We start from the raw sequence: 22,074 nt of genomic DNA on the forward strand, positions 1-22,074 counted from the left end.
CGGTTAGCCTTGTAATATTTTTCAGTGACTTTTTATGCTTTTGTAAACTCTAAGCTCTTTGGCATATAACATTGTAAGTGCCTTTTAAAAATCATAGCTGAGCTTCTGATAGTTGAACACGTGCTTCAGAGCATTATGATCCGTAATTAGCTGCTTCTGATAGGTCGGCCTGTTAGTACTGCAGCAAAGGTTCATCAAAATTATTGATGAAATTATTTAATTATAGTTGCAGAAAGGATTAATAGCATGTAATGGTGTACTTGCATTAGTGCCCCATCTTTTAAATGTTGATTTCCCCCCTGCTTTTCTTGGGACTCTTTCTGAGGCTTTTTCTCCCTCACCAGTTGTACTCACTGTAGAATTGGGAACAGAGTCTGGTCTGGCGCACCTCCTCTCTCACTTTCCAACCCCATCCAACAGTGATCCATGCGACGGTCACCTCCAGGCTTAACTACTGTAATTCGCTCTACACGGGGCTGCCCTTGAAGCTGTCCCAGAAACTCCAGCGGGTGCAGAATGCAGCAGTGAGGCTCCTCACGGGGTCTCTGCCATGGGAGCATATTCACCCAGTGCTTTTCCAGCTGCACTGGCTCCCGGTGGAGTACAGGGTCAGATTTAAGGTGCTGGTTTTGACCTTTAAAGCCCTTCACGGCCTAGGACCTTCGTACCTACGGGACCGCCTCTCCCGGTATGCCCCACCTTAAGGTCCATAAATAGCAACACCCTAGTGGCCCCGGGCCCTAAGGAAGTTAGATTAGCTTCAACCAGAGCTAGGGCCTTTTCAACACTGGCTCTGGCCCGGTGGAACGCTCTGCCTCATGAGACCAGGGCCCTGCAGGATCTGATTTCTTTCCGCAGGACCTGTAAGACAGAGTTGTTCCGCCTGGCCTTTGGTTTGGAGCCAATTTGATTCCCTCCCCCTCTTTCTTTTTTCTTTTTCCTTTCTCCTCCTGTGATGAGGCTGCATTTTAATATTTTATTGTTTCGATATTTTAATGTTGTATTTTAATCTTGTTTTTAAGTTGTATTCATTCAACTTGTTTTTATTATTGCTTGTAAGCTGCCCTGAGCCCAGCCTTGGCTGGGGAGGGCGGGGTAAAAATTATTATTATTATTATTATTATTATTATTATTATTATTATTATTATTATTATTATTATCTGTTGTTTTACTTGATCTAGGGGGGCAGCTGCCCCCCTACACCCATGCCTGGGAGGCAGCTATAGTTTCCCTCCCTTTCATGCTAGATTTTCATGAAATGCTATGATGGGATAAAAGCAGAATTGCCAACAGAGGGCAGTCTAGATTTATTGCAACAGATAGATCCATCTTTTTCTCCAAAGCCTGATTTTTGGGGGGAAGGTTTGTATTGACACCTGTCCACAACCTATGAAATTCCCAACTCTGTCATTTGTTCAAGGCTATTGGAATAGTAGAATGCAATATGCAATTCCTTTGCTTCCTTTTCTGTTTTCAGAGCAGTGGGAAAAGTTCTGTGCTGGAAAGTCTGGTGGGGAGAGACCTGCTCCCACGAGGCACAGGGATTGTCACCCGGCGCCCCCTCATCCTGCAGCTGGTTAACGTTTCTGCCGAGGATCTTCGGAAAAAAACTGGAGACGAAAACGGTAAGGGCTGCTCATAATGGGATGTGATCCTTAAAAGGAAACTACTGCTCAGTTGCCGTTATACAGTCATGCCAAGTTAAGAAATAGCCAGCATTTTAATTTTAAAAGCCGCTGACGCCTTTCCACGGCCTGCGTGTGTTTCACATTTTTCTCTCTCTTTATATCCTGAGGGCAAGGCACAGCTGCTTTGGATTTGTACCACCTGCACAACAAGGAAAGCTTGCTTGTGCCTTTGCTATTCCTGTGGGTGGTATTACTGTTACTCGCTCATAGCATTCAGCAATTTTAGAACTGAAGTTGTGTGTCTTCTATTTACAGCTGCCTCATTTGGGGGGTAGTGGAGTACATCACAATTGCACTTAGAATTTTAATGGAATGCATAGGAAGTTGCCTTATACCGAGCCAGAACATTGGTCTGACTAGCTCAGTGTTGTCAACGCTGATTGGCTGAGGCTCTCCAAGGTTTCAGACAGGAGATGCTTTTAGTCCTACCTGGAGATGCTGGGGATCAAATTTAGGGCCTTAGCAGATGCTCTGTGACTGAGCTATACCCCTTTCCTTTGCTAAAAGCATTTGACAGAGATTGCTTCAGTTCTCAACGCTGGAAGGTAGGGCAGTATTATAATGATGTTGAGAGAATAGGGCCTACCTAAGGCCGCCTGGTGCAGAGGATGGCAGAAAGATGGTCCAAATTAGTTGGATGATTAGGAATAGATTTATACGTGTTTCTGATTGCCATAAAAAATAGGAACTGAGAATCATTGCATTCACATCCATCCATCATTATTGCAGGGGTTTTTTCCATTCATCTTGGCCAAAATAATCATTTTGACAGGAGACAATTATTCTTACAGTAACTGGATAATCTTCATTTGTTAGAGAGATTGCTTTGTTTTTGGCTTAGAATAACTGATGCCTGTTTCCTGTAATGGGTTGGAGAGCCCTCAGGTGTTTTTAGGGCGGGAGATGGTGGGAACAGAACTGTGTGCACTGCGCTGGGCTTCTTGGAGGAAAGGTAGGAGATAACTGTAATAAATAAATGGATTGCAGCTCTCACTTGTTGCTACTTTATTAATGTGTATCCTGCCCTTCCTTCCAAAGCAGTCTGGGGTGGGACACACACAAGAGTTAAATCAATCAAAATATCAAAAAACGTCTCCAAAATATATGCAGACTGTGAAAGTTCTCTACATAAAAGTCTTGGAGGAAGATGGAGGCCTTCAGTGGGCATTGTAAAGGCAACAGGAGGTGTTAAATAGAGGTCTGTCTAATATTTAAGGGGAGCAAATCCCAAAAGGTAGGTGCCACAACACTAAAGGCTTGATTCCTGTATTGTGCAAAATGGGATTTCCTGATAAGATGGTATCTGCAAGAGGCCCTCACCAGTAGGCTGCAGTGAGCAACTGGGTATATAATGGGCAGGGTGATCTTCCTCTTCTAGATGCTACACCATACCGGCTCGTATGAAAACAAAAGAATTCTGAAGGAATAAAGAGACTTGGAGCCACTTGGGAGTTTTTGTCAACCAGTTTCTTAAGCTGCATCAGAAGCTATTTGACCTGGAAAGGAGTGGTAGTGTCTTGTCTTAACCAGTTCAAAGTTTTGTGATCTGGCGATGCCTCCTGTTTATTTAAGGATATTGTCCATTTGCCTTTGAGATCACCAAAGCTTTCATCTTCCCTTGAATATCCATAATTTTAATTGAGGGTGGGGAAGAGATTGTGTGGAACCTTTTCTAATTATAGGAACAACAACTATATGTTCTATATGTTCTTTTTAATATCCTGTGCAAGCTTTTTCAGCAGGAAAGTTGACACTTCTGTGCTGTTGCCTTTATCTAGGAAATATATGAAACAATGCTTGTGTTTCTTTATCCTAGTAGCATCAAACATCAGCTCATTTTCCGACTAGCTGCCCATTATACCTGTTGGTATAAAACTGTATTTCAGAGATGCCAGAAAGTCAAAAGGGAGGATTCCTGTTGAATCTCTACTGGAAGCATGTTTCACAGCATGGGACCAGTGACACTAAGTGCTCGATTTCCAGTTGTGGCCAGCCAGGCCTCTGTAACTTACAGCATTCCTCCAGATAACCTCCAGATGGTCCTTAAGGCATCCTAGACCCAAGTTGTTTAAGGCAGTGTTTCCCAACCTTTTTTGGGCAAGGGCACACTTGTTTCATGAAAAAAATCTCGAGGCACACCACCATTACAGCCCCGTGACGTCAGCGCGCAGCGTCACGCCGGGAGGGACATGAATTGCTAGCAAATTACATAATCACCTCCTTGAGGGCTGGCTCATCTTCTCCGAAGGCAGAACCCCATTAATTAACAGGACAGACTCACACCATAGCCAAGACGAGGGGGGAAAACCTCAGTCATGCACAGTCATGCACATGTGGGGGCTAAATGAGGACGAAGACCGGGCAGAGAGCAGGGTTCAAATCACCCCACCTGGCCAGGACAATCCCTGGGTGCTCCCTTGGGCCACTCGCCTGACCCACCTCACAGGGCTGTTGTTGTGAGGATAACTCGGGGAGAACCACGCGCGCGCCCGGGAGCTCCTTGGAGGAGAAAGCGGGCGATGAATGCAATGCACGAAATATATGAGAGGCGACCAGGTTTTGCAGGTGAGGGGCCCCCGCCAGCCTCCGCTTCCAACACCCGGCGCAACGACGCCGAAGTTTCCCCCCGGGCTCGGCTCGGGGAGCAGCGCTGCTCCCCCCAGCTCCCCTTCGCCCTCCCGGCTCTCTCTGCCGCCCACTGGGGACCCCCCTCACCTGCCAAGTCCGGAGCGCCGGTGGAAGTTGCATGCATGCATGCAGGGCGCCGCGTTGCCATTGCATTGCACTGCACTCCATGCAACGCCTGCACGCATGCATTGCCTTGCATGCCCGCCAAGGGGTCTCCCCGCGGTCCGATGCGTCCCCTCCGGCGCGTATGCAGCATTGCAAAAATAACACCCCCCCGACGCAGCCCTACCTCGGGGGCAGCCTCCGCCGCTCCGCCTCTGCGGGGATCCCCGGGCTCCATCCTGCCGCCCGATCTCCGTGGGGGCGCAGGCAGGCTGCGCGGGGTCTGCGCGGAAGAGCCCCTGCCCGCCCGGCCGCCGCCGCTGCGCTCATTCCATGGCCGGGAGAAGAGCGCTTCAAACAAAACGCCCGGCCCGCCAGGCCACGCTGGGAAACGTAGTTTGCGCACCCCGCGCGGGCGCGGAGCCCAAGGGCGAGGGGACTACGGATCCCGGCAGCCCCCGCGCCGGGGACGGAGGGGGAGAGGCCGGGTGCAGGGATGGAGGGACGGGTGGGCAAGCGAGTGAGTGAGTGGCAGCCGCCAAGCCTTGGCCAAGAGCCAGGAAGGGCCTCCCCGGAGGAGGAGGGAGGCGCAGAGCGGGAGGGAGGGAGGGAACCCCAGGGGTCATCTAGTGACGGCGCCCCAATCGAAAATTTGACTTTAAAAAAAAAAATCTTTCGAATTTTTTAATTTTTCCCGCGGCACACCAGGCAACATCTCGCGGCACACTAGTGTGCCACGGAACAGTGGTTGGGAAACACTGGTTTAAGGCAAAATGACATCATGGAATCAAATGCACAGCCTGCCATGATGATACCATGTCATTTTCTGTCACTGCTTCTTGTTGGCTTCCAGATTCAAAGGATGTGATAACCAGGAGCCTGGTCTTTATTCTCATTTTTCTTTCGCTTTGTTTGGATAGAGGTGATGGGAATAAGCAAGGGATTGTCTCTTCTGGTCTTCCAGGTCTAAGCAGTAAAAAGAGGGAGTATGCTTGTGTGGACAGAAAGGGCGTTATTTCTTTACTTATCCTTTCAACAAAGCCCAACTTCCATTCCAATGGTTTTCTTGAACCCATTCCACTGTCGCAATTTAATATCACCTATAACCCATGAAGCCTTAACTTACCAATAACCCTTGTAACTATAAGCATATTAAAAAGCCAGCCAAGTGCAGTTCTAGTATTTAACAAATATATTAGTGTTTGTTTATGACTGTATTATGCAGTATACAAACTTATGCGCTTACCTTAATGTAAGCACATTTTAAATGTATATACGCTTTGCTAACTCATTACTGTTAAATACCAAAAAGTTTATTTTACACTACTAAACCAAGAGGAAGCAGTTAGGTACCCTCTTGAAGCTCTTTTGCCAAATTGCCCTTGTACTTACTCCACCCCAGTTAAGCCTCACCGGTGCTATAACTGATGACTTTTGTTGAAGCTCCTGATTCAACCTCTACTGAAGGCAGCCCTGTTCTGGGAAGTTTTTAATGTTTGATGTTTTGTTGTGCTTTTAATTCTGTTGGGAGCCACCCAGAGTGGCTGGGGAAACCCAGCCAGATGGGCGGGATATAAATAAATCATCATCATCATCATCATCATCATCATCTACTGACCTACTAAAGTGCAGATATCCCCCTGTCCTGTCCTGGAATCTTTTTCTGTCTCTCCAGACAATCAGAGCCAGGCATTTTTAACTGCCTCTCACTTCTCCTTACTCCCTTATCTCTTCAGCCTAAGCCCAGTAATTCATCTAACCCAGCACATCTTTGGCCACTTTGCTTGCCTTTCAGGTCTTCTTTCTTCTTCTTTGATGCTCTCTGCTGCCTCCTCCTTCTGGCTGTCCAGCACAGGTGCCAACCAGCCTGGACAGACCATCCCAACTAACTGCTGCTGACCAGTACCTGGCCATATATATGCTGCTTCTGTCCCCTCTAGTCCAGCCCCAGCCAATCACACTGTCTGACTAAATATTCTAAACCTGCAGCCACCACCCAGAACATGCCTGTCTTCTATCATTTTGCATACTGAGAGTTCTATCTCCAACTCCTCCTCAAGTGTCAGTTAAGGAGTCCCAGGGAAAGTTAAACCGACTTTCACCTGAGCAGGCAGAAGGCTTCCCCCATCAGATGCATTACAGTGTATAATATCACAATACAAATGCTAGCATGCACTATACACTACCCTTTAAAAGACAGTTTAAACAAGCAGGATTTCTTCACAGCTCTCAAGGTTGCTTTTACAGTTCATGGGCCTTCATATCATTCCTGCTAGAATGCAATGCCCCTTACAGATCAAGATTTTCCCAGGAAAGAGGCAAGCCATACGGATTTCTGCATTGCATTCAAATCCACTGCATTTCCATTCTTCCTCAACCTCTGCTCTCATAGGAAATAGTCTCAGGCAGTCTCACAGGAAGAAGCCCATATAAGTCCATATAAGTCCATAACTTAGATGACTTCATACTCCCCTGACCTCGGTGATTGAATACTCTGAGCATTGACTTTTGAAAGTTGTGATACCTTATACATCTTTTTAATAGTTTTAATGTTCTCATATGGCTAACACAGCAAGATGTATTTAAAAGGAGCTAGCCATATAAGGGATAAACGTAACAAACAACACAGTAGTGTATCTTACTACAGTGGTACCTCGGGTTATATACGCTTCAGGTTAAGAACTTTGCTTCAGGATGAGAACAGAAATCGTGCGGCGGCAGCACGGTAGCAGCGGGAGGCCCCATTAGCTAAAGTGGTGCTTCAGTTTAAGAACAGTTTCAGGTTAAGAACGGACCTCCGGAACGAATTAAGTACGTAACCAGAGGTACCACTGTACAGAGATGCAAATTATGAAGTACGGTAGTGATCGTTGATCTTGTGTTGCTATAAATGCAGGCAGACCATAACTGCCTTATTCTTAGGGGGTCTTTTATTGTTGATGAGAAATGTGTAAGTTTGGGGAGAAAGTGGTAATAAGCCATTCTCTCTCACACCCCCCCCAATCAGCATGGTGTAATTAATTAATTCATGCCCCTGCAACTCTGGGCTCTCTGTAATGTCTGTGAATTTTGGCTTGCTTTTGGTATAAAACAGCATAATAAAGAGACTTAACAGAGTTTTTTCTTTTCTTTTCCCTCCTGCTAATCTTGCTGTGAAAGAGTCTGGATGTGAAATGTCTAGCCTTATAAGTTTTTAAAGTGGCCTTTCACCTAAAAATTTATTCTCATAGATAATTTTCTTTTTTCTGGTTGGGTGTGTTAAGGAGGAAGGAAGAATGAGTAGCTCTACAAGAAATTGATATTCTTGTCACTCCTTTTGGGCTCAAAACAAAAATGTCATTCTTAGGGAAATAAATTAGTTTGAAGATGAGAGAGGAGCATTAAATTTGGAACATGACATTAAATGAAGTAGTGTCAAGGTACCCTTTCACTGAATTTAAACAACTCAGGCCGAATGCGGAGTGTAAAAATTGTTGTCTTACATAAACAATACAGTTTCTGAAAGGTAAAGTTATCAAGCTTTTTGGAAGAAAGTCTGAGATAAATAAAGTGACACTGGACAATCTTTTCCTATTCATAAGCCACATTTATAAATCCAAGGTAGTTCTTTCTTAGCAGAATGTATGAATGGTGGCCACAGTTCACAATTATGGACTGCAATAACAAACGTTGCCATACTTTTGCAGAATTTGTGGTGGTTTGTTATGTTAGTTTTGTTGTTTTTTGGCCAGAAACGTAGGTGGCAGAGGGAAATTTGATGTAAAAAAAAAAAAGAGAGACAAACTTGGGTGGCGAGGTTCACAATAAAGAAAAAAATAGGCAGTTTTGTTTGCTACAGTTGCGGGTTGTGCATCCTTAAGATCACTTTGGCTCAAGAACCTGGTTTGGATCAGCGTACAAAACAGGGTGCAATGGGAAGCAGGATAGCACCTGCTCACCCACCAGATGGCACCTGTTCCTCTCCTTATGCTAGTTGGGTATAAAGTTGTGCAGGACCTACTTGCAAAAAAAAAAAGAAAGGAAAAGAAAAGAAAAGGGAAAGGGTCAGTGCAGCTAGTCCTGAACTGTGCTGGCAGTTTCAAGATTTTATGCAAACACCTCTGTGGTTCAGCCCTGTGTATGATGACCTTCATTGCACTGAATATTGAATAGTGTATATGATATCCAGTATGTGAGTGTCTGGGTTTGGAGGCAATACACCCACAACTAGTAACTAGCTTCTACACATGTTAAAGCCTTGCCCAAACTGAGCCACTGTGATGGTTTTTCATTTCCTGTAAGTGATGGTACCTTTATAAACTAATCATCCTTGCTCATTTCCCCCTTCTAGCTTAGGTAAAATCTATTTGCCAAATAGTGGTGCTTCACTTTGTAGTATTTAAGCTAATTAGAGGGAGTTACTGACAGCAGCAATTATCTCAGTTATCTTGAAATATATCTGCTGCTATATTAAGACTGGTTTTCAGAATGTTACATTCTAACTCTGCATTAAGCATGCATGCGTTTCTCGTGTGGCACATATGTCTTAATGTATGTTGTGATTCCTGCAAGACTGATAATGTCCTATCACAGCGGGTCCAGAGGGAGGGAAAAATAACCAAACTTTTGATGCTGTTTCTTTTCAACTGCAGACCCTGCAACTTGGAAACATGCAAGGCACCTTTCGAAAGGTTTCCTATTCACTTCTTTTCCTCCTACACAGAATCTGCATGCTTTTGTATTCAAGCCACATGCATACCATGCCACTTTTATTGCTGCCTGCTGTCCTTTATTTGCACATTTACACTCTGGCTGCTGTGCTGAATAGCTGTTGCTTTGCTGGGCCCGCTGGCTTAGTTTGCCGTTTCCTTCTTTCTGCCTCTGTGTCAAACTAGAATGCAATGTAGAAATCTTGACCTATTTTTTAAAAAAGAAAATTGTGATAAAGTGCTGTGTCATAATAACCATCTCTGTTTTGTTGTTGTTACCAGATTGTACTTTTAAATCTGTGGTAGCAAGAAGTCTGTTGGGAATAGCAAAACAAAGAGAGATGAATTTCAATAAGTGCTTAAATAATAACAGGATGTGAAAGACTGCTTCCTGCTTGGCAGGGGGTTGGACTCGATGGCCCTTGTGGTCTATTCTAACTCTATGATTCTATGATTCTATGACTACATGGTGGCATAAATGCATCCTGTGGCCCACCAGATGTTGACTCCTGCCAGTCTTGGCCAGTGGGCAAATATTCTGAGATTTAGAGTCCAACAACCACTGGAGGGCCATAATTTATTTAATGCAACGGACCTCTCATCAAAAGGACCCAGAAGGGCTTTCCTACTTGTTTTTAGTAAGGAATTAGAGGTCTGGTGGCTCTCCTGTCCTGCTTTCCCACTGGCTGTAGTAGCAAGGGCTCTACATCACAATCACTGGGGGCAGAGGTAGGCAGGAGAATGGTAGGAGAGGAGGAATTGTGTGCCCTGCCCTTGTACTTCTGTGTTCCTCCCTTCCAGTTCTCTTCCCTGCTGGTACTGAGAAGCATGTTGCGTAGTCTGCAGGGAAAGGGTTCAGCACCTTGTGACCACATAGTAGAGAGTCCTTCCCACCTGCAAGGGTGCCTTTCACTCGACAGTGATCCTGAAACAGGTCCTTGGCCTTTGAACCAACTGCAGGCCATGACCAAAACCTGGCTGCCTCTCTAAGGTTAAATAACTTAAAAGTTGCATATCCAGAGTTGGAGACCTATCTTGCCAGTGTTCTTACCCTTACATCAGATTGACCTGAGCATATAATACAATGTATGTTGCTGGTCGCCACAACTAGAATGTGTCTCTAGAGGACACATGTGCAATGCACTTTCTTTCCTGAAAGAGATTTCCTCAAACAAGCAATGGTGAGACCTGCTACCTTAAGATTCTAGGAAGTGAAGTATCAGAAAGCCACGGGTAAGTCAGTATAATGGGCAAAATTAGGCATACTAGTTGATTTGAAGGTGTGAAGTCCTCTGGTTTATGAACTGGACCTTCTTAGATACCTAGTTTTTGTTTTGAGAGTTTTCTTTTTTGAATGTTTGTCTCTTTTCATTTCACCTTTTCTCCCCTGGAAAGCTTATACGAAAGCTTCATTTTGCACATGTTGAAGGAAATTGCCAAAAATTTAGGATGTTTTGGTGTGTATGATATGAACAGAGCATACCGGACAACAAATTAGTGTCCTCCCCCCCCCACTCCACCACCAAACGTGTTGCTCTTGTATGACTAAGTGACCCCACTTAAGCTACAGTTAGTCATGGCTAAAGCCCCATTTAAAACCATTTATTCTAATAGGAGTCTGATAAGATTGGGGCCATTGCAGATAATGGCATGTTGCACTTGTACGCCACATACACACTTGTTCAATCACTCTTATCGCCACGTGTGGGACTCTGGTCAACAAAGTGATAGTAATGTATGATAAGGAGTAATTCTTAGGCTCCAGTTTTTATCTTATTAGTATAAGAATTACAAACAGAAATGAAGACCTTAGTAAATATTGAGGCATTTGATTTCTGGCGAATTGACACTAGATTAGGGCTGCCATATGTCTGGATTTCCCAAGATATTACCAAGATTTCAAAGGCGGAATTGATGTCTGGGGGGGGGGATTTCTGAAAGGTGGCGCTTTGTCAGTCGGAAATTGTGGGGTTTTTTGGCATTTTTGTAAAACAAACAAACAAAAAAACCCTCAACAATTTTTTGGGTTTCTTAAAAGAAGCTCCACAACTTTTGGGGTGTCCTGGTTTTTCCTTTTTGAAATATGGCAACCCTGCGCTAGGTCCATTTGACTAATGCTCCTTAAATGCTTGGGGCTTTTGTTTTCCATCACAAAGGTTGAGCATAGACAAGCTCAATGGAGAAAATGTACTTGAAGCTGAAAAAGTTGGTTGTGTTGCTCCACTTCTTCTCTCATGCCATGACTGTCTCTTTCCAGGGGTTGATACTGAAGAATGGGGAAAGTTTCTGCACACCAAAAACAAGGTACATTTTCTTGATTGTAAAGCCACAAAAGCACATAGGGATTTTGGTGTGTGCGTACATATGTGGCAGGGGAGGATGGCCTGAGGAAAATGCACTCTGGTGGGCCTCCTTTTCCGTTGGTGGGTTTAGCTGGCATTAGTGGTGGGCAGAAACAGTATTGCATGGCTGAAGGGTGCATTTTTAATTTCCTACAATGTCCCAGAGTGGTGCTGTGTCACAGGCATTATGGGAAATAAAAATGGCAGCTTGCCGTGGCCTCCTGGTATTGCTCAAAGCACCAGCCAGGAGGGAGGGAGGGAGGGAGGGAGGGATAAAGAAAGAAAGAAAGAAAGAAAGAAAGAAAGAAAGAAAGAAAGGGATTTCAGGGCAGACATCAGTGGTGGGTCCTGTCAGGGTGCTAGGACCCTGGCAGCTGCCTGAGGATGTTGGGTGCTGATGTTGAGGGTTTTTTTCCCTTTCCTTTTTAAACTTCAGCTCTACTCAGATTTCGATGAAATTAGGCAAGAAATAGAAAGCGAAACCGAAAGGATTTCAGGAAATAATAAGGTGAGTGACTACGGTTGGTTCATCTTTTAAAAGAAGTAATTTCAACACAGAAACCACAGTTGGGAAACAATGATGTACATTCTTCAGAATTATTATTTGACGCAGGATCTGGAGCCCGCAATTGAGAAACAGTCATGCTATTGCTTTCTTAAGCCAAGTCACTTTTATCTAAGTTCTATGTTGCCAAAGAGGCAGAATCTACTACTGACGTTGCTCATAATCTCCAAGGATACAGCTCCTGTCAATCTTCCTTGGTGGCTTTGCATTATTGTCCTAAGAGCATTGGCTTGTTCTGTGAACCAAGAGGAGTTAACTTGAGGCCTTCCAGTTGTTGCTGATACCCATCATCCCTGACCCAGTGGGAGCCGTAGTTCAGCAACATCTGGAGGGCCAGATGTTAGCGGCCCATAAATGTTGTCTTCCGTACAAAAATCAGGCACATGCTGAAGCATGTAGACCAAGCAAAATTTCAGACATGGACACCTGAACTGAGCAAGATGCTAGATTATAAAGACAGGTGCCCAAATTACAAAAACAACCTAGATTCAAAGGCTAATTTAGGTTCAGTGATGTCTTGTTTTCTGAAGGTTACGATTAAGCATGTTCTGGAGAAATTATTCTTTGTTCCTTTTTCCATGGCTTTCTAGGGGATCAGCCCTGAACCAATTCATCTAAAGGTTTTTTCCCCTAATGTTGTCAATCTGACTCTTGTAGATTTGCCAGGAATAACAAAGGTAAGAAGGTTTTTCTTATTGTTTCTGTAGAGTTCTATGTTGTTGGGTTGGGGTTTTTTTTGCCTAGTGTGAAATGTATATGAGAGATCAATTAATACCTTGTAGCAGACATTTAAAAATGTTTCTCGCCAAGATCCCCAGTTATCTCCCTTCCTTCCCCACACTATGCCCAGCAAACTCCATCACAACACTCTGCAGTGGGCTCTCTCAGGTCCTTTTGCCTTCCTCCTTTGTTGTCCCTTGGCTGCCTCATCTTAACTACAGCATCACAAGGCCTTTCTGGAATTAGGAGAGTCAGTCAGCTACCTTTCTCTCCATATAATTCTCATGTTTTTGGATTTCCTTCCTGGCTTCTCCTCTTCCTCCTAGGAGTGGCCTTTAGATTTTGTGCATTAGGAGACCTGCCTGCATACGCATCGCTCTTAATAGATGTGGTTAAAAGAAGGAAGGTCCACTTTCTTCTTCTTTTCCTCACACAGGTGCCTGTAGGTGATCAACCAAAGGATATTGAACTTCAGATCCGAGAACTAATCCTTAGATTCATTAGTAACCCAAATTCAATTATTCTGGCGGTCACTGCTGCCAACACGGACATGGCCACTTCTGAGGCCCTCAAAATAGCACGGGAAGTGGATCCAGATGGTAAGTAGAGGGGGGAAACCAGGTTTCAGCATGTCTGCTTTTTCTCTTTCTAGGAAACACACTTGTTGATTATGTAACTCAGGGATGGGGAACCTTTGGCCTTCCAGATATTGTTTGGCTGCAGCTCCCATCATCCCTGACTGTTGACCATGCTGGCTGGGATGGGAGCTGGAGTTCAATATCTGGAGGACCACAGTTCCACCATCCCTGTAACTGTTACCCCTTAATCTACTGTATCTACTGCCTGCTCTTACAAATGTGATTTGAAGAAGGGTTAGTTTGCAATTGTAATTTGTGCAGTTGAAATGGCAAGATGCCTTCGAAGAGTTTCCTGGTTGAAGTGCTTTCAGGCTTTCAAAGTGAAGTCAGGTCCATTAATTTCAGTGGGTCTACCCTGAGTAAGACTAAAAATAGATACAACTCTACATACATAGACCAACCATGGGCTCCCAGAGAAGACCTTTCAGGCACCTTGGTCCTTTCTGGTTCTTTTTGCTGCTGCCCCATGCTGAGCTAAGCCAAAGTTTGGCTCATCTAAAGCTGGGTTCCTTGCTAGCCTTTGTCATGGATGTGTTTGCAGCCATGAGCTCCTCTGGCAGAAACAGCAAGCCAGCCATAGTCATAGTACAAACTCGCAATTAATCTGAGAATGAGTAAATGAGTAATGGTGAATTTCTCTTCTCCTGCATAGCCGTGCTCACTACCGCCTTTCCACATTTCCTTTTGTTTTTACTTTGGGTAGCTGTTTCCTAGGCTTGACAAAGTTAACCCATGACCAGCTTAATGTAAAATGACAGTTTTCCTGCTGCTCTGTTAGGGCGGCGCACCCTTGCTGTGATCACAAAGCTGGATCTCATGGATGCTGGCACTGACGCTATGGACGTACTTATGGGAAGAGTGATCCCTGTTAAACTCGGCATCATTGGCGTGGTGAATAGGTGAGTAGCATCAGAATGTGGCCGTTCCGTTACACAGCAGCGCTTTGTGTTCCTGTGTTTTTGTGCCCTGTGGGGAGAGGGTTGAGGCCATTGCAATTATAGGGCTCTTTGGTCCTCAAATCATTGTTGGATCACAATTAGTTAAGTGCAAATGGCATATTTCTAAGACTAGTATGATGGGAAGGCCTAGGAGAATTGTGGCCTCCTACGCTGGTAGTTGTAGGGGGGGAAATGGGAAAAGCCTAGTGTTGGGGCGCTGCACCACCTCAGTATCCATGCAACTTTTGCATTAGTAGCGGTAACGTGCTTAGTGTATTGGTCGTAGCTCACTGTCCAGTCAATCTTATTGCTGCTGGGCCAAGTTTGAGGTGTTACTATTAGTATATAAAGTGCTTAACAGCTTTGGACCAGTTTATTTGAGGGGTTACCCTACTCCACGCTGCCCATTTGACCTCTTCTGCGGTACAAGTGCCAACATAACATTGTAAGAAATGTATCTTCTAGGGTGACAATCACCCACACTTTGGAACTGCCTGCCTATTGAAATCGTGCACAGATGCCTTTGCTGTACTCTTTTCGACGACTGTTTTGTTCAGGCATTCCTATCTAGACATGTAGCAGCTGACATGGACTTTGATCTTGTTTTTTAACAATTGGTTTCAATTACACTTTAGTTTTTAAAGTTCTTTTTAACTTGGTCTTTTGTTGATAATTTCAGTGTTTTATTTTTGTGTAAATTACTTAGATGTTTGGTTTTTTTGCAAGTGACCAGTTTATAAATTTTGTTAAGAGAAGTAAAATAAATAAATCTGATGCCAACTGATTTAAGATAGCATCAGGCATAATGTCACTGTTCCTTCTCAGCCAGAAGAACATGTTAACCAGATTTTGGCAACAGGAAAAGAAAATGAAATGGTATCTAAATTAAATGAAACATGATTAATTTTCTGTCTCATTTTTAGGAGTCAGTTAGATATTAACAATAAGAAGAGTGTTGCTGATTCAATTCGTGATGAGTATGGTTTTCTCCAGAAGAAGTACCCCTCTCTAGCCAACCGGAATGGAACAAAGTACCTTGCTAGGACACTCAATAGGTACACGGAGCTGCTTTGATCCTAGTTTAGATTTTTCTCCAGTTAGAATTGTTTTGACTTGTTCTGGCCCATCCCGGTTGTGTACAGCTTTTTTGCACTTGGCTGGTGAAGCCGGTATTTAAGGGACGAGTGACTGATAACATCCTGATATTTTCAGTTCTTTTGCAGTTTTGAGTCTTGCAGGTGGAGGCCATGAATGGAAAGCTGGCAGTTATTTGGGAGGGATAGGATGATTTTGGTGTGCATGGCCAGTGCCAAATGTAGAATGGATGAGTGACTGTTTTCATTGATAGGGAAGTATTGGGTTGAATCCAACCAAGTCATTGCATGAGTGCAATGGCTTCTGCAAGCAAAAAGGAACTCTCTATCCCATGCCACCCGCACCCCCCACCAGATCTGCTCCAGAGTGTTGGGAGAACCTCCAGAGCAGATTTCAGGGGGGTGGGGGTGGGGAGTTCCATTGAGCTCATGGAAATTGTTTCACTTTTGCAATAACTTAGTTACATACAACTTTTTGCTTACAGTACTGAATTTTGAATTGTGCTCTACATCGTACTGGAAGTATGTGGTGTACAAAGGACTATATTTTAAGGTAATTGCCACTGCTAACTTTACAGCAGTGGTACACCTGTAAGATAAATTTTGCCTCCCTTATTGTCTTTGAACAACATCATTTGTGGTTGTTGTCTGAAGAAGATCTTTAACTGATAGATTTTTTTAGTCTGTGAAAGATTGTGGATAGGATTAGAAGATGAAGTTATGTCTGCGTAGACATGCTTTATTAATTACCGCTTATGTCTTGAAGAATGAGAGAGAGAGAGAAAGTGATCAGCAGTTAAAATCTCCTGAGGTTGTTGGTAGTGCTGGTTCCTTTTGCCCTAAACCACACCTCACTTCAACCTGACATCCACAGGCAGCTCATATTAGGTTCTTGGGGGAGCTGATTTAAATTTGGAAAGAGGGAGCTGGTTAAATACCTTCTCGCAAACTGCTGCTTTCCCTATGCTCAGTGAGCCAGATGAGCTGAAAACAAACACATGCAGAAGATCATCATCCCAGGTCTCTGAAATCAAGTTGAGTTTGGCCCTAACTGAAATAAATAATTATTTAAAAATGGAAACTTTGATTTATAATGAGTCATTGGTCCAATTAGCTCAGTATTGTCTACACTGATTGGCAGTGTTTCTCCATTGTTTCATTCAGTCTGGCTACATTCCCAGTTCTACCTAGAGATGCTGGGGATTGAAACAGACCTTCTGCATGCAAGGCAGATTCTCTGCCACTGAGCTATCGCCCTTGCCTCCTACTCTGTAAGGTTTGACACCCCCCCCAAAAAAATCTGTATGTTAGTTTTGTATAGTTTTCTGTTGAATGGCAGTAGCATAGAATCATGATGGCTTTTAGACTGGTGAAATATTAGGCATTTAAACCCATAGTAAGCTACTGCTGGGAGAATGTCCCACTTGCTTAAAAGAAAATGATGGTTGCTTAATAACTGAAATGTGCTCCTGAAAAACTGAGTGGATTGTATGTTTTGAGCTGTTTTCCTTAAAGTGTTGCATTTTCAAATTCTGTTTTTAGGTTGCTTATGCATCACATCAGGGATTGCTTGCCAGAACTGAAAACCAGAATCAATGTTCTAGCTGCTCAGTATCAGTCTCTGCTGAACGGCTATGGGGAGCCTGTAGATGACAAGAGTGCCACATTACTGCAGCTGATTACCAAATTTGCCACCGAATATTGCAACACCATTGAAGGGACAGCAAAGTACATCGAGACTTCAGAACTGTAAGCACAACTTCTATTTTGGCGTGAAGTTGACATGGATGGCAGATTGTTTAGAAACATTGCAATTAAACTGAAATTTGCTACATTTTTATGAATCCAATGAGCTCAAGTATAGGCAATATTATTTGGCTTCCCTATTTTCTTCCCTGTTGTCTCAGTGACTGTTTTTTCATTCTCCAGGTGCGGCGGAGCTAGGATTTGCTACATTTTCCATGAAACCTTTGGGCGTACCTTAGAATCTGTTGATCCACTAGGTGGCCTTAACACCATCGACATATTGACAGCCATTAGAAATGCTACTGTAGGTATTATCCTTCTTTAACTTCCTGTACAAGATGCAGTATCACTTTGCTGACCTGCACTCTCTATGCACTGGGTGGAGTTTCAGTGCTTGTAGAGCATACAGCTTAGTGCTGCCTTGGGAAAGGGCACAGCACCCTGGGGAATCTAAATTATTACAACGGAATAAAAATGAATCTGCTTCCTTTTGGCTTGGCTAGGGTCCCCGCCCGGCCCTGTTTGTGCCTGAAGTTTCATTTGAGCTCTTAGTAAAGAGGCAAATCAAACGATTGGAAGAGCCCAGCTTGCGTTGTGTGGAGCTTGTTCACGAGGAAATGCAGAGGATTATCCAGCATTGTAGCAATTACAGTACACAGGTAAAAAAAGGAGCTAATTTGCAAAAATGTGTGTCTCACAGGGTGTGAAAATATCTCAGAAGAAATATATGATGATGATGATTTATATGGGTGGCATATAAATAATTTTATCATTTACATGCAGCCGACTTGACTGGTTTGCCCCAGCTGCTTTGGGCAGCTTGCAGCAAAATACAAAATCAACATAAAACATTAAAAACTTCCTTATACAGGGCTGCCTTCAGACGTCTTCTAAAAGCCATAGTTATTTATCTGTTTGGCATCTGACGGGAGGGTGTTCCACTAGGATGCATTATTTGGACAATGCCTTTTGAGAGAACTCTTCTGCTTGGAAGATGGAGTTGACAACTTTAAACTGAAAACTGCCAGAGTACTAATGTGGACTCACATAGGGTTGTGTGTATGCATACACATTGTTGTATTATATTGGGGTGGGCAGGTGAATGTGGTCCCCCAGGCTTCTCTGTGCAGCACAAGCCACACCTCTCACTTGCCCTGCCATGCAGTCTCATCTAATGAAGGTTTCCTTGAACTGTGATCATGTGAACTTGGTTTGTGTGATCTATGATTAATTCAGTTAGATAGTTTGTTGCTTTTCATTTGTATTCAGGAATTGTTGCGTTTTCCGAAGCTCCACGATGCCATCGTTGAGGTTGTGACTAGTCTTTTGCGTCGAAGGCTACCAGTTACAAATGAAATGGTAATCTATTGTGGAGCTTGCTGTGTGCAGTGGCATGTTCCTTTTAATGGAGAATATTGGTGAAAATTCTGTATTCCACTGTGGGCCTAGTTAGACTGATGCGTAAAGAATAATTTTGGGGTTTACCATAATAGATTTGCAGCTGAATACTCCTCAGTGCCAAGATGCTCCCAGCTAGGGATGCCATTATTTCCTTGCAGTTGTAAGCTCCCCTCTGGTCTTAATTTATTTTTTCCTGCTTCTATTGGTCCCTTGGGGACAAAAGGGGGATTTGTCTGTGTCCCAAGAAGTTGCAAAAACGTTTTTTTTACTGGCTGCTCTCAGAGGTATCCTGCTGTGAAACTGTGACGCCAAAAGGTTTTTTGTGGTCCCTCAAAATGTATCCATTTAAAAACAGTGTTCGGGTTTTTTTTGTTTAACCTGACCGCTCTGTGGGTCTCCTGCCAAAAGGTTTTTGTGATCTCCTGCAAAGATGATTTCCATTGTAGGAGAAATGGCCACACTCACTTTTAAAGTTTGGCTACACCCAATTTGACATGTGACCTCTAGAAGGGCCAGAAAAAGACTAGCCATAGCTGACGTGATACATTAAGCCAGTAACTTCAGGAGACACAGAGTTAAATGCAATGGTGTAACAGCCATCACCAACCTGCTACCTTCCAGAAGTTTGTGTCTGTAACTCTTATCAACCCTTGCCAGCATGACATGATAGGCCAACAGGTTGGCAAAGGCTGGTGTAAAATGATTTGCCCTTGGCAGATCTTAGGATCTGTCTTTTTGTGGTCATCCTATGTTAGTGCTGTGTGACTGAACTGCATTTTTATGGATGTTTTTGCTACTGAGATCAAGTTATTTGTCACTTCAATGGTCAAAATTCTAAACTTTTAATTATATTCTTTCTCATAGGTTCACAATTTGGTAGCCATTGAGTTGGCCTATATCAACACTAAGCATCCAGATTTTGCAGATGCCTGTGGACTAATAAACAACAACATAGAGGTAAGGGAAGAAAGTCTCTCCATTAATTACAAATGGGTCTGTCATCGTGTGCAGAGATAGTTCTATTTTGCAATCTCTGATCTTATGGGAATTACCAGATTTTCCCATCAGCTGCTTTGTATGAATAAAGATTCTAAAGGTGGTATCAAACATTGGTCAGACTCCAGGTAGCTCTTGCCTGGCTTGGGCCATAGACCCATATAGCATGGCAGTGTCTCTCAGAGGACAGCAATATAATTATAAAAAGCTTATAAGGTGGGTCTGTGACTGCAACATTTAGCAATCAGTGGTCATCTGGCTTTGAACAGAAGGGTTTTCTTATATCTGCAGTCAGAATGGATGTGTGCAGATGCTGTCCATCCTGGTATTCTGAATGAAAAGTCAGCTGGTTCTTTGTCCTTGTGTGGCAAGAGAATTCCCCCTCCCCTTTTTTTCTTCTACCTTGGTTTTACGTTGCTTGTGTCTCATTTGGAAGTTTGCTGATAGGAGTTATTCCTATGGAACTTTACCCGGTAGCCTTTTCTGCCGCCTCTTCGTATATATTCTCTCCAGTGTCCGCCAGTGTCATTATGTGAGTGTAAATGAGGGGAGAACCCGCTCAACCACTTTGCTAAGAATTCCAAATAGCCGTGTCTTTCCAGGACACCCCAGCTTTCCTTTTTATGTGGTGTGAGCATATTGACTTTTGATGTTTTTTATGCTTTTTCTTTCAAAGGAGCAAAGGCGGAACAGGTCAGCCAGAGAGATGCCTTCTGCTGGGTCACGAGACAAGGTGAGTTGTTTGGCTTTATATACTTCATGGAATTTGGAAGTGGTGCTTAAGATCAAGTCAGTTGTAATGTTACCACAGTAATTAACAAAGAGCTCCATTTATTCATGGGAGTCTGGAGTTGTTGGGAGATCTGTTCCAAAATTTCAAGTGCATGCAGTCTTCTGAAATTTCAGCCACCAAGAGGGGATCAAGGAGGCTCAGTTAAAATAATCAGACAAGCAATGCTGATGTCATTTTCTGCCCTTCTTGCTTCTTTAGTCCACTAAGCCTCCTGGTGTTTTGGCACCAGCCACCCAGGAGACCTCTACTGCTGGTTCTGCCGAGGTTGATGGCAAGGTCTGTCTTTGTTTCTTCCTCTAAGCACTGCATGCTGAAATCATTTTGTGGTGCACTCTGGTAGTGGTTGGACATGATTCTCATAAGCATAAGTATTTTTGTCCTGATTTTGCCTGTCCCAGATCACAGCTTTGCCAGCTGACAAAGTTGGCTAGTTAATTTAATTGCGTTAAGGTAGAAGGTTTCAAGTTATGTCTTGAGGATCCTTGGAGCTTTCTTTCCACTACTGCTCTGTCCCTGTTGTGGGCAGCTTCAGGAGGCTGTTGGGTGTGTGTTCTTAGGGCATTGTTCTTCAGTGTTGAATCACCAGAGGTGGTTGGACCACAGTCCCATCCATCAGAGCCAGGGGTCAGGGATGAAGGGAGTTGGTAGCCCTGCAACATCTGGAGATGCAAAGTTGAATAGCACTGTTCTGGGTAAAGCTGTTTTTGCAGCTGTAAGTTGCATCTGTTACAAACAAAATTGTGCCCTAAGATACCTATTCCCAAATCTCTTGCAACACCCACTTTAACCTTGAAAACGTGATAATTTTAAAAGTCTGTTAGGTTTATTCTGGTGCATAACAGGATACAAGATTGCACATTTACCAGCCTGCCTGCCACAGCTCCTTCACCCTGAGCGTGTCCAGCTGAAATTCTGAAAGTAGGGGATTGATAAAGTAGGAGATCTGCTGTGCAGAAATAACCCATATTCCAAACCAAACCATTTAACATTCATATTTTGGGTATTAAGCCATTGTACCAGTGAAGACCATACATGTATCAAAGGTCTAAGAGGGCTCTGCATGTGCAGGAGATTGGGGATAGGCCTTTGGACACATTCCCATCCCATAAACACCATTTTAACCTTCACGCGTTCACATGAATGACTGAAGAGGGCTTAGAACAAAACTGGGATGCTCTGAGTTTTGCCATTTGTTCTGCTCAGTGGAAAAAGCCCACTTAATGAGGATGAGAGATTTTCTTAGTTGGGCTGGGGAACCTGCGGCTCTTCAGATGTTGGAGATGGTGGGAGCTGTAGTCCAACAACATTTGGAGGGCCAAAGGTTAGCTATCCTGGTTCAAAGCCATTCAACCTACCTAGGCTCACCAAAGGAGCAGATAAAAGTTCACATAATCTAGTAGGCTTCCCCCAGTCGAAGAACATGATAGCGTAAGTTTCTCTTGCCTCTGACAGAAACATTGGTCCAGATCAGACAATTGTTCCCATAGCTAAATATAACTGTGGGGCTTAATACAGTGAAGCTGGCACTCAAGGAAAGCTGAAAGCCTTAACACTCTTTCTGTGCTTCATGGTTTATGATCCAGGAATGATAATTCAAACCAAGCCTCTTGAATTATTGGGCATATCAAAACACCAAATGACCATTTTTTAAAACATCCGCCCATCTCTTTGTTTGATGCTTCCTCTCATCCTTGTGTGCTCTGATGTAAACTCAGTCTTGATTATAATCGGTTGC

The 22,074-nt window shown here is 43.7% G+C and overlaps 2 protein-coding genes across 5 annotated transcripts in view; one reads left to right on the forward strand and one right to left on the reverse strand.

Moving 5' to 3' along the window:
* DHX58 (DExH-box helicase 58) overlaps positions 1-6,827 on the reverse strand; it is a 37,395-nt gene extending 30,568 nt beyond the window's left edge. Inside the window, exon 1 of the mRNA XM_081212047.1 lies at positions 6,037-6,827. The gene's annotated coding sequence lies outside the window, so the exon portion shown is untranslated. The remainder of the gene's footprint in view (positions 1-6,036) is intronic.
* Positions 1-22,074, forward strand: part of DNM1L (dynamin 1 like) — a 36,350-nt gene that overhangs the window by 8,954 nt on the left and 5,322 nt on the right. The window contains exons 2-16 of one of the 4 annotated variants that reach the window (XM_081212043.1): positions 1,478-1,625; positions 9,050-9,088; positions 11,364-11,410; positions 11,885-11,956; positions 12,604-12,690; positions 13,170-13,332; positions 14,150-14,270; positions 15,233-15,364; positions 16,946-17,152; positions 17,333-17,453; positions 17,653-17,808; positions 18,419-18,508; positions 19,415-19,507; positions 20,223-20,279; positions 20,538-20,615. In XM_081212043.1, the coding sequence (XP_081068169.1) occupies positions 1,478-1,625; positions 9,050-9,088; positions 11,364-11,410; positions 11,885-11,956; positions 12,604-12,690; positions 13,170-13,332; positions 14,150-14,270; positions 15,233-15,364; positions 16,946-17,152; positions 17,333-17,453; positions 17,653-17,808; positions 18,419-18,508; positions 19,415-19,507; positions 20,223-20,279; positions 20,538-20,615 (1,611 nt within the window). The remainder of the gene's footprint in view (positions 1-1,477; positions 1,626-9,049; positions 9,089-11,363; positions 11,411-11,884; positions 11,957-12,603; positions 12,691-13,169; positions 13,333-14,149; positions 14,271-15,232; positions 15,365-16,945; positions 17,153-17,332; positions 17,454-17,652; positions 17,809-18,418; positions 18,509-19,414; positions 19,508-20,222; positions 20,280-20,537; positions 20,616-22,074) is intronic. The other 3 variants (XM_081212045.1, XM_081212044.1, XM_081212046.1) reach the window with 3 other exon arrangements.

Source organism: Podarcis bocagei (genome assembly GCF_964188305.1).
Source record: "Podarcis bocagei genome assembly, chromosome: 10".
NCBI lineage: Eukaryota > Metazoa > Chordata > Lepidosauria > Squamata > Lacertidae > Podarcis > Podarcis bocagei.